Below are 13005 nucleotides of genomic sequence, written 5' to 3'. Positions count from 1 at the left end.
GGCAGCGCATTCACTCAGATTGTGGGTCATTGCCTTTGGGAGTGTTCTGCTAAAGCCCTGACAACCAGGAGGAGAGACAGTTACCAATGATCTGCTTTGCTGTGGGTTAAGAGTGGACTTCAGTAAAATGGCCTCTTATTCTTCTGACTTTTAGCTACATATACATCCTGGGGTCAGAAACTTGGATCGAGTGGTGGCCGGAAGGACCAGACTGTCAATCCAGTGAACACGAGAGCACCTGTGAAGATCTTGCGGTTGTTAGCAGTGAGCTTGGTTATGGATGTCCTTCCTGATCGACTCTCTCACCAAGCTGTTCAGTAGTACTATTCAGTGAAACGCCGGTAACTAAAAAGGGCTTGTTCTGACATTTAATTGTTGTTCTCAAACATCATAGAAATAAAATTCTGTAGAGTATCATCAAGATGTTTAATCACACCTATTTATTCTACCCATGTCACGAGTTTGGTTTAGACTTAGTAGCGATGCTACATGCCGCCCTCTAGTGGCCAGTGTTGTAGAATTCTGCATTTGTCTTTCAATTTCTATCTACATCCCATTCGATCGTGGGTCTCCAATCCTAGTGCTGGACAGCTGTGTTTCTTTACAGATTTCACTGCAGCAAAGCTCTCGATGATGTAAATTAGCTCTTGATTCTTAATTAGACTGTTAACCAAAGTTCAACACTGTGTGCAAGCATATATGAAATGTCTCCATTATGGTTATAAGATAAGATCACTTTATTGGCCAGATACAATTTCTTGTATTAGGAGTTTGTCTTTTCACAGACTGCAGCTTGCTCTCCATGAGACACACAGACAGGGAGAGAGAAGCTTGAGGTCAGAGCGCAGGGTCAGCCATTTATATGGCACCCCTGGAGCAGTTGGGGTTAAGGGCCTTGCTCAGTGGCCCAGCAGAGTAGGATTCCTCTGCCGGCCACAGGATACAAACCAGCAACTTTCCAGCTACAGGCACAGATCCTGAGCCACAGAGCCACCATACTGTCCCTATATGGTTGATATGCCATATGGTTAACAGCTGATTTTGCCTTCTCGAACAATGAGACAGGACAGGATGAATTTGCTCTACTGCATGAGAATGCCAGGATTAGGATCGTACTTTGTTCCTGAAACCGTTCTCCTGGTGCGCCAAATCTCTGCATCACCATACTTCACACACTGTGGCTGGCACAGGAGCCGGGTGAGACTCCTGTGGAGTGCGTTGTTAAAGACCCTATGCGTGACGGTACAATCCGGAAGGGTCTGGAGAAGGACATCAGGGGAAGATCCAGCAGGGTCAGGACGGGTTGACAGAGAAGGGGTGGTGACGGCAGTGACAAGTCTAGGAATGTCAAAAACTGGAAGTAAGGGCGCAGTCCATAACCCAACGGCCGGAAGATCCATCCAGGACGTAGACACTTAAAACCCCCGGGAAGGGGAAAAAGCAATCACTGGTCTGTGCGGAGAAGTGAAGGCTGATTCAAAACAAGCAGGGAGAGTCCCTAGTTTCTCATTCTCCCTTCTTCAAGCAGCAGAGATAAACATTATTAAAACATCCCGTGCCCTTGAGGAGCTGGGTGCCATCACACTTTGTTCTAAGAATCCAGCTGCTTCTGCAACACAGTTCTGCCCGTAAACAACATTTTTAGGATAAAACACTTTTTCTCAGTAACTTTCCATTACAGAAATTACAACACAGGAGCTTTTCCTTTACCATCTGTAGGAGGATAATAAATACATAAAAAATGCACACCCAAATGGATAAACACTAATTTACTGAAGTGGATGTTTTTAACTGCATACAAATCTAATTACAGGGCTATAAAACATGTTTATGTCATTTTTCTCTCAGTTTATAAACAGGGAAAGTTTCCTGTCTTTCTCTCACTCACTTGTGGACTGTAACATTCTGATATGTTCTCTCTCTTGCTATCTACCCCCCTCCATGATCAGCACCATTAAAGTACAATAGCCCCTGCTGAGCCTGCAGTTCTGCTCTCCTGCCGCTCTTTCCACTCCAGCACATACAGCTGGGAAAGAATCGCTGTGAGATCATGAATGGCTAATCTCTCCATGGGTTCACACCACCGATAAGAAAGATGCATTCCGACTTATGTAAGATATGAGTTACATAAAAACTTGCAGAATCAGACCTTTACAGCAGGTAACCCAGGGAGTGGGTGAACGAGTAAATGGTAAATACCGCCATCTGCTGGCCATTGTTGTGCAATTGCGTATTTGCTATATTCAATTCTCATCCACATTCCTTTAGAAGAGAGGTCCTTTTTTCTTATCCTGGAAGGCTGTTTTCATTGCAGCAAAGCTTTCAGTGATCTAAATCAGCTAAACCTGATTGTCTAATTAAGTTTAACGATACTTTTTTGCAAGCACTTATTAAATTTCTTTGTCAAGGTTTTGAGTTTATGAACAAAGTGACCGGACAGAATTAATTTGCTCTACATCATGAGAATTCCAGGATTAGATCTTATTCAAAGTGTATGTTCTTGGATACACATACTGGAATGGCTTCTGAACTTTCAGTTTCAGTGGTACCTTACACAGTTAAAATATTAAAGGTGAACAATATTTAAATCTGCATTTACAACAACAACTTTATTATTATTATTATTATTATTATTATTATTATTATTATAGCACTTTTCTGGATACTCCACTCAAAGCGCTTTACAGGTAATGGGGACTCCCCTCCACCACCACCAATGTGCAGAATCCACCTAATTAACCAAATTAATAATAATAATTGCCAATAGTCTAACCACATTTCCAATAAAACCCAGATTCTGATCCAATCCACTGATGAAAGGCTCTTGCTATGCAATTTGCCCTCAGCTTCAAAGATCACATTGATTGTGGAACAGTTACAAGTGAAACATGCCAAAGGAGCATTCCAGACAACAGCTGTGTTTTGTGACACCATAGTCATTATTAAGGACTTCACCATCCAGGGCTGGGCGTGTGCCCTGTCTGACTGGTCAAAGGTCAAAAGTCAAAGATCAGATGTTAAAGTCAAAGGTGTGGTTACACATCATAAAAATGGCAGTAAGGCAGGGGAAGATTTGTGAGAGTTTTGCTTAGAATGAGATGATGGATCTCTTGCTTCCATGAAGACTCTTTCCTTGGAACTGCACAAATGTGCACTCAGAGCTTTAGTGTTCTATGAATTTACTGGCACAATTAGAAATTCCCTGGGCTTTTCATTGGCTGTTTTTTTTAAATGAACACATTTATGACCCAGTAATGAAAACAGAAATACAAACATATACAGTCCTACCTTCCTATTTTGTCAAATATTAGGAGCAAAATGAAAAAGTAGCACACCAACCATATATCACACAAAAAAGAAAACCTCTCCTTCAAAATTGTGTATTTAAAACTCAGACTGAGCAATGCAATTATTTTTTTAGAACATTAACATCATCACTTTATTGGCCCTATACAATTTCTCACAGGAATTTGTCTTTTCACAGACCCCAGCTTGTTCTCCATGAGACACACAGACAGGGAGAGAAGCTTGGGGTCAGAGCACAGGGTCAGCCATTTATACAGAACCCCTGGAGCAGCTGGGGTTAAGGGCCTTGCTCAGGGGCCCAGCGGAGTTGGATTCCTCTACAGGCTGCAGGATTTGAATTTGAAACATTTGAATATTTCAACAAATTGTCCCTTGGAGTTCTTTCAGTGCTTTCTTTGTGTATTTTCTCATTGCAGTGGGGGAAGGCTTAGGCTGCTATTGAATCGGCACACTCCGTTCTTCACTCCTGAAGAAGGCTCCACTGCCAAAATGCTGTTTCCTTTCTTCTCTTTCCAGCAGGGAATAAACCTTTACCCTTTCCTTTGCAGCCTACGCCTGCTGACGCAGCTGCAGTACCTATCTGAACTCTTGGTTCTTGACTGAGAAGGCGTTGGAGCACTTTACAACCATTTTTTTTTATTTTCTTTGTGATGCAAGTTTGAAGTGCATTGGCAGATGAAACCAATTGTAAATAAAATGGTGTTGTCAGACTGTAAATATGACTACGGAAACCTTCGGTAAGACTGCCGAAACCAAACTTATCCTGCAACTACTGTAGGATCACACCTTCTCCCTTCTCTTAACAACAGACTACTGTTCTTTTACATTTTCTCCATTCATTGTAGGTTTCATTTCACACCTCTCTACACCCATTCTGACTTCACACCTCTTGATTGGCCTTTCTTTCTGTCCCCTGCTCCCGCCTCTCACTCCTCCTCCCTCCCAGCCTTTGTTCTCCCGCTACTTTACCTTTGCCTACTGCCTTGTCTCTCTCACACCTGAAGAAGGCTCCAAGGCCAAAACGTTGTTTTCTCTCTTCTTTTTTCCAGCATGGAATAAACTTATTACTTGTTCCTTTGCAGCCTACGCATGCTGACGCCGCTCCCCACCTGTAAATATGACGTTTACATTGGCGTTTTTAATAACTTTATATAGCACAGTATATTTACTTGACATTCAGGATCACCGACAAAGCAATTTGGAAGGGTCAACTATCCCGCCATTGCAAAAGATGCAATCGCAGCAGCCACAAATCAATAAAAAAAATCAACTTTTTTTTTCTCCTGATCATAACTGTAACAAGTCCACACCTGAAGAAGGCTTCGCAGCCGAAACGTTGTGTTTTCTCTCTTCTCTTTTCAGCACGGAATAAACCTATTGTTGCAACAATCATGACCTTTTACAAAATATGAAGCTTCTTAATTTCTGAAGAATTCGCTACCATTAAGTTTCTGAGCGCCGTTAACAATATCAATTTATTGATATAGATATATGTATTTAGCTTGTTGTATCAGGGTATTAATTTTATGCATCACAGTATTTAAATGTTGAATTGATATTCATGTTCTCATAGCGGGGTGAGCCCCCGGACAGACAAAGGTGATCAAGGTGCTACAAATTTAAAGGATGCCGTGTCGCAGAATGCAGCGCTTTTTAAATTAATGAGAGACTACGAACAGCAGCAGCATCTGTGTCGATGTTAGCTGTTTTATAATAAATAACTGTAAATATTATTATTAATAATAATCTAATATATGTAAATCGGATTCCAAAAATATTAAGTACAAACGTCTTCTTTTTCAGCTAAAGGGAGACAAATAGAAAGTCAAATCACTCAGGAACTCGCAGCTTAACAAGGATCATTTCGCATATCCGGGAAAGAGGCAGACCTTACCTTAAGATCTGGAATCTCCGTAGGTGTCCGAACAGCTCAATTAAACAAGCTACAGTACACTCAGGCAGACAGATTTTAAAATTCATCAAGCACACTCTGCTTCTTTGCAAGCAGTACACGACTTCTCAAAAGGTACCCTTTTCTCTCACCCAAACAAAGGTTTGATTTTTTTATAATTTCGAAACCTTGGATGGTATGCCTCAGGGACTCGTTGGTAGTGTAATCCCAACAGAACAGCTGCTGGGCACACCAGGTTCTTGACTTGCGGGGGTGAAGTAGAGTTAACAGCTTCTGGTTTAAAAGGTTTTGGATTTGTGTCAAGATTTGTATCTGTTGCAACTGTTAATACAATGGCGAATATAATTGCGGTTCTACTGTTTATCGTCTAATATAGCGATTATTAAATCGGAAGTAAACCTGAAGGAAGCACATTGCGTTCACAAGCCATGTGATAATAATAAAGTTTATATATTGTAACACAACGGGGGCTCAGGCAGGGCAGGTGCCCGTGCCGCATTAGGTCGGCCCCCCACCGTCGGGGCCTCGAACCCGGGACTCCCACGTCACTCAACAGGGACCCAGCCCGGTGAGCCCACTAGCTGTAGTCCTGCTAGCACAGGGAAGGGCGTCGACGTCACCACTCTGGTACGCCGGCTCTTACACAGTGCCTGTCGGCCGTAAGCGTTACAATATATACAAATAAAACTGAGTCATTTCGGTTTTGTAAATAGTGTAACGCTATGGGGTTCACGTGGGCGCCCTCGCCGCTGCCGCATCAGGTCAGCCCCCCACTGTCGGGGACTCAAACCCAGGCCTCCGGCGTCCCTCGACAGGAACCCAGCTACTTAAGCCAAAGGGAAACCCCCTGTCAGCCCAGCAGCTGCAGTCCCTGCTGTTCACAGGGAAGGGCGTCACCGCGCTGCTAAGCCGGCTTTCACAACCAATGGAGGCCGTATGCGTTACAATAGAAACAATATTAATTTAATATTTTACATATTGTAATGCACAGTTTAAAATTAATAAAAGTCTAAACAGTATCCAACTTTTCTAAAAAAGATTGACCAGGAGTCCCAACAGCCCCAACCCTTCCATACACCACATTAAGCTTTCACCGCTCCACAAATTGCTTCGGTATCCGACACGCATTCCGAATGGCTGGATCTGTGTATGACTTGGGGCTTATAGATAATGAGCTCAGAGATAACAGCCCGTCTCCCCTGCATTCCTGCAGGCTGGACTCAAGAGGAATATTCTGTAGTCAAGTCCACGGAACGGCTCTTCTAAAACTCCTTCCCATTGCTGAATTCTGTAGGCATTGCTGCGACACTACAAAGGCACAAGCAGAGGGTTAATTCGACACTGAAGCGTACCAAAACAGAAAAGGCAAAACACTTCAGCCGTAGAGCCTTCAGTCTCTGTTCCATTATAATCCCGCGGCCGGCAGAGGAATCCTACTCCGTGGGGCCCCTCAGCGAGGCCCTGAACCCCAGCTGCTCCAGGGGTGCTGTATAAATAGCCGACCCTGCGCCTGACCCCCAGCTTCTCTCCCTGTCTGTGTGTCTCATGGAGAGCAAGCTGGGGTCTGCGAAAAAGACAAAGTCCTAATGCAAGAGATTGTATGAACTGCTGAACTTCAGTGGGCTGCCAGCTGCGAGCTGCAGGGTTATATGGCTGCTGGCTTTGTGTATTTGTGTTTTATGAAATAAGTGGTACTTTAAATCATGAAATGTTTCTGCTATTTCTATTCTTGTTAAGATCTTTGAGATATAAATTAAATGAATGCCTTTGCAAAAATGTGCTTCAGCTGAAATGGTTTGACTTATAAGATTGGTAAAAGATTAATACAATTGCATATTAGAAAATGCTGCTGTTTGCATCCAATTTGTCTACTCATCTCCTTTACGTGTAGGTTCCGTTCATATTCCATCCAAAAATAAGACTTCTGTACTGTTTCATTTTATTGTACAGTATCTCTGCATAAATTGTACCACACTAATCCCAACTCCGGCAGAGAACTGGAAACATGTCATATTCTTCTATTTCCCTTTTCTTTAAAAAAGACATAAAACACAGAATTATATGTAAAATCAGCTGAGAACCACAAAATAAGAGTAAATCATATAAGAGAAGGCACATTGTTTCCTGTAAATGAGCCCTTTTCCATTCCAGGGGACAGTATTGACTGACGCTCTCTCTAAATAAACTCTTCAAATAATGAGTGTGGGTTTATTTGCCTTCAGGGGAACCTTTGACTGTTTGAGGTTCTGTTCTGCAGATATGGCTTCTTCATTAACAGGAAGGCATAGCCTGCTGCTCTCAACAAGCAGAGAATCAGAGTGCGGCAATTTTATAAAGGTCTAATACATGGAAAACTCCACTCCACTCCTGCCATTTCTTTTTTCAGTAGGGGCATCTACTGGATGTTGTGATTGGATGTTTAATGAATGTTTTTAATACATGGGGAGATATGTTTGGCTTAACGTGCTTGGTTATCGAGGAGCCTCAAATATTCTTCAGATTGAATGAACCCAGGGGCAGCTGCAGTACGAGCTGGAGAGGCATTGGAGGAGGAATACTTGAGACAAAACTAAAGGGAGGTGTCGGTGTTTGATACATAGAGCTAGCTGAGCTAATTTGTGCAATGATGCTGATGAGGGACAGCTGTGTGAGACTGAGTTGTCCTGGTTATCCCCCCCGAACTAACTTCCATTTATCACTGGTGGTGCTGCACCGTTCACTGTACAGTTGAATCAAAAGGCGTCCTTGTCATGTAAGGATATTGCAACGCTCTTTGTGGTTCTGCGTGTCTCTGTTTTCTTTAGAATAGTAAAATAATAAAAACTGAGAGTAAATGCTGTGACCTAGTGGAATTCCAGCAAAAAAAATCAAGATCTGCCAAACTGTGTGACATCCCCCCCCTCCTCAGGAGGCCGTCAGGTTACAGATTAACAGTGTATTGATCTGGTCAGTATATATGTGAAGTGAGCCTGAATCTGCACACACCAGACATCTGAAAGACACGCTGACAGGATGGCTGGGGTCTGGCTCGGTCGTGTCCTGCTGGCGTCTTTCTTCGGGCTCTCTCTGGGCGAACCCTTGTGAGTGTGTCTTTTTCGGCTTTTACTTCGTCAATCTCTTGACGGCTACAGATCCCAGACTGTGGACCTCAAGAGTGCTAACTTTGACACAGCGTGTGTTTTCAGAGTCTGTTCGTGCTTTCTCTGTTTTTTACATGAAAATCAAAGACAGCACATTATCGTCACAGTGGAATCTGATGTTGGCTGTTCCAAGTTTGCTTGTTAAATAAGCGCTTCAGAGTCTTGTATAATGGGATTTTAGTAGCTCAGTCATACTCTAATGAAGGTGGAGAAGAAAATCCTGTTCAGCCATTCAGACAGCCCAGAGCAAACCAAGGATCTACTCGCACTTATACTAGGTCAAACTGGCAGACAGGACCAGATTTCCCTGTTGGCAAACCGTGGACCAAATATCCATATGATCCATTTCTATTATCTGTACTGTTTTCTACATCTGTCTGTTTGGGGTGAACAGTTTTATGAAATTGGGGTACAGCTTTATTGGGGTAACTCAGCTGACTCAGGAGTGCGATGATCTGTCTGTAAGGAGGGGGCTGTCAGATCCACCCCTTACCACCCTTTAATGAGGGATGAGTCATGGTGGAGGAAGAGAGGTGTAAACAAACTCTGCAAGCAAGTTAGCAGGAGATAAGACATTCATATGTAAGTAGGAGGGGGTGGGTGGGATTAGGTGAGATTTGACCTCCTCTTTAACTTTTGTTTACAACTCCTTTTTTCTCAAGGCTGAGGTCTGACACTGTAGGATGGGACAAGACCAACACCCACAGCAGTCTCCAGGTGATGAAGACAAACCCGTCCCTTAAAATAGAGCTTTTTCTCTTTGCAGGTACATACTGATGGCTCCAAACCTCTTTCGCCTGGATAGTTCTGAAAATGTGTACCTTGAGGCACAGGGCACCAGCAATACAATTCATGTGACGATCAGGGCTCTTATCTTCCCTGGCCGACAACTTCTGAGTGAGACAACTGTGGAATTGAACTCAGAAAACAAACATCAGGCGCTCAAGGCTTTAAGAGTAAGATCAATGTACACTTACTACCTCTCAATGTTTGTTTTTTCAAAATCTTTGTCATTTATCATGGTAATTTGCTAATAATAAACCTTATTTTATATAGCACTTTTAAAAAGTAGCATCTCAAAATGCTTTACAATAGGTGTAGAAAACAGTTCTAAGCAAATTACACAACAAGCACCTACCTTAAGAAAGTGCTTAAAAGTGCAGCAGAAGATATATGGTTATTACAAAATGGAGCAGACACTAATTAAGTAAAAACCTTTCTAAAAAAAGAAAGATTTTGAGTTTAGACTTAAATGCACTCAGGGTAGGTGACTCTCTGATATCCTTAAGGATAGAATTCCAGAGCTCTGTGGTATAGCGAGAGAAGGCCCTGTCACCCATAGGATGTAAACGAGCTTGGGGGGACAGACAGGAGAACAGAAAAGGTACAGTAGGAAGTGGGGGAGTAGGGAGATAATAAGTCAATCAGTTACTGAGGTGTAAAGCCATGTAGAACCTTACAGGTGAGCATGAGGATTTTGAAGTCGACTCTGAACACGATTTGAAGTCATTGCAAGGATTCCAAGACTGATATAGCGTGACTGCTGGTCAAGATTCTGGCTGCTGAATCCTGAACATATTGGAGTTTGTTCAGAGTGGGTTTTGATACTCCAACAAGTAGGGCATTGCAATAATCACTTCTAGAAGACAAATATGTTGACTAGTTTTTTTTTCTGCAGCATAGGATATAGTCTGGCAATATTTCTGAGATGGAAAAAATTGATGTTAGTCCAGTATTCTGAACATGAGAGTGAAGAGAGCAGCTAGGATCAAATGTCATCCCTAAATTCCTCAGGTTGGAGTTCAAGCCGAACTGAAGCATAACTCCATCCACAGAAAGGTTACTGCATTGGCTTCAATTTCTCAAAATAAAACAAAATACCTTTCAGGAGAGTACAGTAAGTGAGTCACTGAAGGGAGTCACCCTGTGGTGTCACAGTTGAATCAAACTGGCTTCAAACCCCAGAAGAATCCTGGAACTTTCCTCTGGCTGTCACGGCAATGTTTTGGGTTTTATTTTCTTCTAGATCCCTTCTCAAGGTCTTCAAAGGGATAGCAATCAATACGCCTATCTGTCAGCCGATTTTAATGGAAATGTGGTAGAATCCACGGTGCTGTTGTTCTTCCAATCTGGGTACGTCTTTGTCCAGACAGACAAACCTATATACAACCCCACTGATACAGGTAAGTTCTGTATCTCAGATCAGTTAATTCCAACCCAAATTCAAGCAAAAACCTTGATTTCATTCAAGAAATGTGGAAGTCATAGTTACAACACTTCATTACATTTATATAGAGCTTTTCAACCTGGAGAATCTGAGTGGTTTTAACATGAAGGTGAACTTCTGTCTCTTTCTGTTACAGTGCTGTACAGAGCCTTTGTCACCTCAACAGCAGCCACTGCCATCAATAGTTCAGTGACCATTGAGTTTAAGGTGAGGAGAAAAACATCAGTGCAACAGAGGGAATCTTACACCAGGAAATCTATTCTTCATGTCTTCATCTGGGGACAAGGTTTAGGATAATCCTGGGTGCAGAGATACAAGGAGATGCAGCACACCTCAGTGAAGATTTGAAAAGAGGTTTATTTCATAATGAAGACGCCTGCCTGAGATCAGACTGGTTCTCTCACTATCTGTTCTGCTTGCTACTGTTTTTAAGCATCCTTTTATACTTTAAACATCTCCTCTGCGTGTCAGGGAACCGGCAGGTAGTTTTCTGAGGATCCTGTGCATAGCTGTGAATTCTGCGGGATGCAGAGGCAAACAATCCAAAATTGTAATCCAGAATCAAGGTTGATAGGAGAAGCAAAATATCAGATAACCAAATATATCTGAGACAATCCAAATCCAAAGACAATCCAAAAGGCGAAATCCGAGGGACGAGATCAAAAATGGGAAAAGTTAGGTCCAAAAACCTGCGAAATCCAACGAGACAAAAACGCACACTAGAGAAATCTAAAGGAGGTGTTGTGTCATATAAATGACCGAGTCCTGCTGTCTTTGAAAGAAGAGTAGTTTATTTTGTATCCATACGGGAGAACAGCCTGCACCGGCTAGTCTCTCCAAACGGTTATAAAGCTAGACCTTTTATACAGTGTAACAAACAGAGTTTGGTGTAGACTACACATAACGCCATATCCTTAACAAATGTTAACCCATAATATTCTGTCTCCATTTCAGGTGTTTTCCTAGTATGAGCCCTGACTCAGTTTGCTTATTTTCATTCCAGTACTCATACACTTTTCTACACTCTTGCTCTGTCCACACACCGTCAGACAAGCCACATTTCTTTTTCAAAGTCTCTTCAGATTCTCCTAATTTCTTTTTCTCTGACACCCGGTCAGAAACCCCCGTTAACGTCTCCTTGCACCAACTCATTTTCTCTCTTTTTTCCTTCTCAACAACCATCAGATTCTACCTAATCTTATAACCACTCCTCCCCTGTCTCGCAATCACAGGCTTAGAGGCAGAGGTCCTCTGTCCCGTAATCGCAGGTTAACACAGTCTGGCAGACACACCAGTACACTGAGAAAATCTTCTCCCCCCTCCGCTGTCCCACAATCGCAGGCTAAAAGACGGAGGTCCTCTGTCCCGCACTCGCAGGCTTACAGAGGAACTGCGCATCAGGTTACGACCCAGGGTTAACTGCCCGTCCTGAATGCACCCTACGAAACAGCTCTTCTCGCACAGACACACAGGCTGTTTGTTCTTTATTGTACTTGCTACAGCATCGGGAAAGTACCATTCAGCGCCATGGAGAGGAGAAAGGACTTTTTATAAAGAGGAGTCCTTACTTCATTCACAAGTGCAGCACCTAACTTTCCCCTCCACCGCCAGACGGAGTCCCCTCAGCCGGGAGTACCCTGCTCGCAGTGCTAAAATTGTTGTGTCATATAAATGGCCGAGTCCTGCTGTATGTGAAGGAAGAGCCGTTTATTTTGTATCCATACGTGAGAGCAGCCTGCACCGGTTCGTCCTTTTATACAATGTAACAAACAAAGTTTGGCGTAGACAACACATAACGCAATATCCTTAACAAATGTTAACACATAATGTTCTTGAGCTGGGTTAAGGGAAAAACCATTTAATATATGATAAGTTTTAGAGCATAGCTTCAGAAAAGCGGATATGTAGTCAATGTTTCATAAGGCATTGTGCTCATGTTATTCTTAGTCGTGCAGAAACAGCACAAACCCTGTGGTGCTTGCAGGGGCTCAAAGGTGAACAGTTTAATTCTTTGCCGAGAAGCAAGAAAGATTAAAGAACAGTAGTTTAACATTTCTTAATTCCCTCAGAGGCTTCTCAATAGTGAGCCAGGGTTGGTGCGTGAGTGAACTTTAAATACTGAAGGGAGAGGGACATGGTTGGATAATTGGTCCAGGAGTGAGAATCTGTGGAATCTGGTGCCTGTGAGAATGTGATGGGTTCAGTTAGGGATGAGATCGTGAAACAGTGGGTTTGGGAATGTAATGGCGTTTGTGAGGGAGAGTAGGTAAAGATGTTTTAGAGGTGCTGACTTTCTCTCCTGATTGTGTGCACAGAATCCTAAAGGTATTGTGATTAACTCAGAGACTCCTAAGAGGGCAGACAACGGGGTGCTAACTTCAAACTACAAACTGCCAGAGGTGATCAAGTAAGTCATCCTC

General features: G+C 42.8%; 2 protein-coding genes across 2 annotated transcripts in view; both read left to right on the top strand.

Moving 5' to 3' along the window:
• Positions 1-421, top strand: part of LOC102687466 (complement C3-like) — a 49088-nt gene extending 48667 nt beyond the window's left edge. Inside the window, exon 41 of the mRNA XM_069188614.1 lies at positions 155-421. Coding sequence (XP_069044715.1) covers positions 155-293 — 139 coding nt within the window. The 3' untranslated portion in view covers positions 294-421. The remainder of the gene's footprint in view (positions 1-154) is intronic.
• A 7788-nt stretch (positions 422-8209) lies between these two features.
• LOC107076135 (complement C3-like) overlaps positions 8210-13005 on the top strand; it is a 38649-nt gene continuing 33853 nt past the window's right edge. Inside the window, exons 1-5 of the mRNA XM_069188613.1 lie at positions 8210-8298; positions 9125-9314; positions 10385-10541; positions 10722-10792; positions 12901-12992. Coding sequence (XP_069044714.1) covers positions 8231-8298; positions 9125-9314; positions 10385-10541; positions 10722-10792; positions 12901-12992 — 578 coding nt within the window. The 5' untranslated portion in view covers positions 8210-8230. The remainder of the gene's footprint in view (positions 8299-9124; positions 9315-10384; positions 10542-10721; positions 10793-12900; positions 12993-13005) is intronic.

Source organism: Lepisosteus oculatus, chromosome 4 (genome assembly GCF_040954835.1).
Source record: "Lepisosteus oculatus isolate fLepOcu1 chromosome 4, fLepOcu1.hap2, whole genome shotgun sequence".
NCBI lineage: Eukaryota > Metazoa > Chordata > Actinopteri > Semionotiformes > Lepisosteidae > Lepisosteus > Lepisosteus oculatus.
This window is presented reverse-complemented; position numbering and strand designations above follow the sequence as displayed.